We start from the raw sequence: 6,000 nt of genomic DNA, 5'->3' as shown, positions 1-6,000 counted from the left end.
TTCAGGAAAAATCTTGAACCAAAGTTTATTCTTTAAACTAGCTCACAAGACATCTACCTTTTTCAAAATAAGAAAGTCTTGTTACTTTTTACTGTATTTATGTTTATTTACTTCTATTCTAATAATATATGGTGTTTTTACTGCGAAAAATACACTCATTGCGAAGATAATTGTGCTTAGGTGCCTAAGACTTTTGCACAGTACTGTGTGTGTGTATATATATATATATATATATATATATATATATATATATATATATATATATATATATATATAATGATCAAATTGGACAATAGGTAAGAGTGCTGAATTGGATGTATATCTTTTCATAAATGGGTCAGAAAGATTAATCAATTTTGTACTGAACCAATTATTAACAATATTTCATGATGATCATTTTCTGGCACCCAGGAAATAATTTACCTTATTGTAGAAATAGGCACTGTTAAACATTAACAGGTAATATCTTAAACAAAGCAAATGCACCCACCATAAAATAAGGTTCTTACTTCAGGCCATGCATATACAGCACATGGCTCAGTAAACATTTTGATTGTTCATCCATTTTAGTCCTCATTATTTGTTTGTATTATTCTGAGAGGATCTTTATTTTGACTGCTTCCTTGTCTCCCCCCTGTACAAATGATGTACCATATAGAACGGCTACAATATTTAACAAGCAGGAATGTGGTAAACAGGATTCTATTCTACAGTGTACACGAAATAATGGTTTGGAATTAAATACAACCCTTTTGTTGGTTCTTTCCAGGACATAAACACATTTCGATCAAACATTGCATCACCTCTGAATAATGTTTTGCACAAAATACAAAGTACAAATGGAAGCTATATCAGTTCAGCTGAAGAGTATGCGTGCTATATCAAGTTAAGCCAAAACATTTACAATAAAAAAATGGATTAAAGGTGAACATTTCAATGTCAACACAGAAGAGCAACAAATACATCAAATCAAATAATACATATTTTTAAAACTTCAAAGTTTTAAAGAAAGAAAGTGCTCTTGTCAGACCTGTAAAAAAATAATTTGTACACCTCCTATCCAATCAAGGGCATTTCTTATAGACAGTCTCTCATACGTTGTGTTTATCGATGGACCTTCTATCCATCCTAAGGGCTTGCTTGATCTCTGAATGTGCTTTTAGCCATGCTCTGTCATTTGTTAAATGGTAGGCAAGCTGGCAGTATGACAGTAGCACATGCTGGTCCAGCTAAAGGCTCTGCTACTTCACCTTCCAACTCGGTCCATGTGCCCTTCTCTGGACTGTAGCAGATGGTGGATGACTTGTATGCCCCCTGCACAGAGAATAGTTCAGATAAATTCTTTAACAGTCATTTTCATTTAACCAGTTGACGAGGCGTACTTACACCGAGTTGCCAGTTTAGGTGGCACCTACATCATAACTTTACTTATTAATCTTTTTATTTATTTAATTTTACTTTATTTAATTTTTAGTCAAAACAGCTATTAAGTTATTTATTTTTCAATGTAAGGACCAAAGCAGAAAACATATTTAATAGAAAACTGTTTCAACAACTAAATATAATTTCAAAGGTTTCAGTATTTCGTGTTTCCACCCTTTTCCTTTATTACAGCTTCCATTCTTTTTCAAGAGACTTGCTTTCAGTTTTTCAAAGATGTCTGCAGGGATATTTTTCCATACTTCTGTGGTTCAGTCTCAGCAGTTGGTTGCATTTCCTGCCTCTCACAGTCTAAGTAATCCCAAACTCATTCAATGATGTTGAGGTATGGACTCTGAGGTCCATTGTTCTGAGAACACCAGCAGTTTCTCAGTTTGATTAATAATGTCTTTTCTTTTCCTTGTCTAATACATTTTTACTTAGCATATTTAACAGCTTCCTGACAGCTACACATCCTTTCAGACCCATAGTGCTAAAGTTATCTGCTCACAGCTGTGAATTTTTCAATGTGAAGGCAGGATAGAACTTGACTTTCTCTTATCACTAAAAGAAGACAGCTTTAAGTACTGTTTATCTGATGCTGACAGTTTTGGTCGTCTGTCAGGTCTGGCACAGTGCTTAGAAGTCCCATTTTCTCTATGTCTTTTGTAAATTTTCTGAACTCCAGTTTTGGAAACTACTGTTTTTTAATTTCCTTTAAGGCCCTTCCTTATGCAAGTGGATTATCTTACTGGCATCTTACTGGTATCTTAGTAGTGTAAAATGGCTGTTTTGACAGGAATTGAGTAAATGAAGGTTATTCCCTTGTTTTTGTACAGTACTATAGGTGCTTTTTTCAGTTTACTGTTACTGACTGTAGCCCATCTGTTTTACAATTTATCAGCCCGCTTCCATAAATGGAAATGGACCACCATAGGGCCACCACTGACCAGATATTTTGGTGGTGGACCAGTCTGTAGTGACATTGGCATGGTACATGACAGTACGTGTGATGCTGGGAGTTGTCACTGTTGGGTTGACGACAGTCCACTAACACAAAATATACAGCCAGCAGTTGTTCTAATCTTAATAACAGACCACTGCTGAAGGACTAGAGGATGACTAACATGAAATGTACATGCAATGAAAGGAGTGATAATCTCCAACTGTACACCAGCAAAGTAGGTGTGTCTAGTAAAGCATATAATATTCAACTATAACAAATCATTTTCGATAACAATCTTCTACAATGCCATAGTGTACTTCCAGAAATACAGGAAAGTAATTTTACTTAGTTAAGTATTTTACACAGTACATTATTCTTATTCTTATGAATGAAAAGGTTGGATATATTCACCATGCTCCAACTATAGCCTCCAACAAGGAAAATGCTGTCGTCCAAAACAGCACAGCCGGGGCCACTGCGCCCCTCTAGAATGGGCGTCTGCAGGATGTTCCACTGATCTGCTTTAGGGTCGTAGCATTCCACCAACATCACATCCAAATGAGAGAATCCTACCAAGAGGGGAGATAAATATAATCACATGTGTAGTGTATCACTGGCTTGAAATGCACTAGACTGAAGAAGTATTTTGTATGAAATGAAGACGTGATGATGTGTTAGCGAATGTCCCATTACCAGAAAAAAACATTCAATATGCCTCTTAAATAAATACAAATAAATTAGAGCAGTACTGCTGATATACCCATACATTTTCTAGTTCTACTTTAATTCTTCTATTACTAGGTGTTACCAGGCAATTGTCTGGGATTTCACACCAGCAAATTAACCATGTCAAATATAAAATGACTTTATGAATTCCAGGCATTAGACTGAAGCTGCGTGTTCTGGACAAGTCCCATGCTATTTTTTTCAATAGAAGCAAAAACAAAATCTTAACCTCAAATGCTGATGTCATGGCGCTGCAAATGCCATTGCTTCTTCAGCAAGTTATGAAAGATGTTCTAGTAAAATATGACATAACAAGACTTAAGTCAGCTTTGATGGCCCACTGGCCAAAAGTGAGCATTTTTGCTTAATACTGATTGACTGATTGTATTCCTTCATGTAGTAGCATGTCATTTGAGCAGTTAGAGTGTGGACTAAATGGTCTTATGTGAAGTGCATCAATTAAAAATAGCTAAGTTTAAACCTTTAGTTTTTGGAGAAAAAAATGGCTTGATATCAGTACTGGCCAACACTACTCAGTATCAGCAAAGAAAATGTAGTATCGTGCCATCTGGAGTTGAAGCTGAATCTTGAAATATGTCCAAACAATAAAAATGGGCTGGAAAATAATAAAAATATACACTGTTTTTTAATTCTAAAAGATTTTATAGGAAAAACATAAAAGACTTCATTAAAAATATAAAATACATAATTAAATATATAAAAACACTACCTGGCAACAAAATGCATATAAATATGTATATAAATCAGGATCTAACTATTAGAGTTACCATCATGCTGATTGTCAGTTAATCACTGAAGGCAAATCTTAATTATTGATTTTTTAATAGAGTAATTGAGTTTAATCTGGTAATCATTGCAGACTAAGATTCCATCACTGCATCTGAACAACGTCAGATATTCCAGAAAAGTGGTACGTGCTTGGATAAATGAAGACAATCATGCGATTCTACAATGGCAAATAGTTTTGGCCAAAATAATGAATGCAGGCAGATCTTTAACCTTGTCAGATCAAGGTGTTTTTAATATACTGCAAAAGTAAGGGTGCATGCACACATGCTCAAATTATTATTCTTTTTTTATTAATGAATTGTAAATTCTAGGGAAATCTGAGACAATGCATCATTTCACCTCAAACTACTCTGATTTAATTTGTTTACATCTGAACAATTCAATTAAGCAAAAATTTTGAAAAAGCAGTTTTCCTGCTACAGACCCAACCTTGTGAAGTGCTTCAAAATGCCACTGGGTGGCAGTCATGTTTAAGACTGTATAGAACTTACTAAGCGGATGACTAGAAGATAATTTGAATATACAGTTTGTCAGAACACTGGCAAATTAGCATCCCCCCATTTCATTTTTTAACTTTTTTTACAGAATCCAGAACTCATCTCATAGTGGACCACAGCTTTTATGATACCCAATGAGTCATAATACCTTTAAGCACAGCAGCACAACACATGGTGCGCTGCAACAAGCACAGCTAAATCTCTGAATGTTAGGATTATTTGTGATCTGAGCGTATCACATTTACACATCTCTCACACAACAATGTGCTGCAAAAGAGAACTCGTTGTGAAGTCAAGATTTGATTCTATTTTATGTGTTAAAATGTCTTGAATCTAAAGAGCTCTTATTATATACTATATGGATTTCTTTGGTTCAGGTATGTAAAAGTTCTCAAATCAAACTTTTTCAATGGTTTTCAATGTTTCAGTACTGCTTGAAATTGTTAGACGCTTAGTTTTTATCCCTTAGTATTTATCACATGATTGGCCATTATTAGTCTTACAACAGAAAAGTGTGACAAATTTGGACCTATTAAGCTCTTATAAAGGCATTTCTAATGAACAAACAAAAAAAATTTGTTTCTATACCCTAGGTCCAGTTTTATCAAACAGTACGTCTCAGAAACTGTGCAGAGTTTTTACTTGAAAAACCTTGTGGCATACAACACAGTAGCATAGCCAACATCAAGAAAGTAATGGAGGTTTCATTAAACAGATCTGCTAAGAGTCACATTGTCCAGAATTATTTGAAGTAAGTGATGGGGAAATCACAGGTTCATTGAAAACTGCATTCAAAGGACTAGCCTATACATTAAACAACAATATGTCAACTTGACAACCTTACTTAAAACAGCTAGAGGACAGGCGGAAAGCCAAAAGAGTACATATGTGCAGCACTTACATTATATGTCCAAAAGTTTGTAGACAGCCCCTCATCCAGTGTTTTTTCTGAGATCAAGGCTATTAATAGGGAGCTTCTCCCCTCACCCCTTTGATGGAGTAACAGCCTCTGCTCTTCTGAAAAGGCTTTACACTAGATGTTAAAATACTGCTATAAGGATTTGATTGCATTCTGCCATAAGAGCATTGGTTGGATGATTAATTTTGGATCACAAATGCTCCTCTAACTTATCCCAAAAATAATCGACTGAGGTCTTTCATTCTAAAGAACACAATTTCACTGTGTTCTCTGGTATTTCTGTACCCCTAGCCAATTCATAGCACTGGGCATGGTGATCTTAGGCTCACGTGTGGCTGCTCCAGAGCCCCCCATTCTGTTGGCAATGGTTTTCGAAATGTGTGCGCAATTTACCATGTCAGCAATGGGTGCATGTTAGAGTAGTTAAATTCACTAGTTAGAAGGAGTGTCTGGATAGTTTGGCTCCTTTTGGACATACAGTATGTAAACATAGTAATATAGGCTAAATTCTGTAGTGTAGTATATTAGATCTATATCTGTAACCTCGGGGCTTTTGATGAACTGTTTAAAACATATATAATTTGCATAGGGATGATAGGGGTTATCTTTTCCTTTTGTCAGGCTTCTACTGGACAGTAGTACTATGGAGTTATTTTTAAATGAGTACAATTTTCTGTCACCTA

At 35.2% G+C, this 6,000-nt stretch overlaps 1 protein-coding gene across 1 annotated transcript in view; it reads right to left on the bottom strand.

Annotated features, from left to right (window-relative positions):
* Nucleotides 1-298: 298 nt before the first annotated feature.
* Nucleotides 299-6,000, bottom strand: part of klhl14 (kelch-like family member 14) — a 28,204-nt gene continuing 22,502 nt past the window's right edge. Inside the window, exons 8-9 of the mRNA XM_036592268.1 lie at nucleotides 2,777-2,934; nucleotides 299-1,314 (exon numbers count right to left, since the gene is read on the bottom strand). Of these exons, the coding sequence (XP_036448161.1) occupies nucleotides 1,174-1,314; nucleotides 2,777-2,934 (299 nt within the window). The 3' untranslated portion in view covers nucleotides 299-1,173. The remainder of the gene's footprint in view (nucleotides 1,315-2,776; nucleotides 2,935-6,000) is intronic.

Source organism: Colossoma macropomum, unplaced genomic scaffold, assembly GCF_904425465.1.
Source record: "Colossoma macropomum unplaced genomic scaffold, Colossoma_macropomum, whole genome shotgun sequence".
In the NCBI taxonomy this organism is placed as follows: Eukaryota; Metazoa; Chordata; class Actinopteri; order Characiformes; family Serrasalmidae; genus Colossoma; species Colossoma macropomum.
The sequence above is the reverse complement of the archived record's forward strand: the minus strand, read 5'-3'. Positions and strand labels throughout refer to the sequence as shown.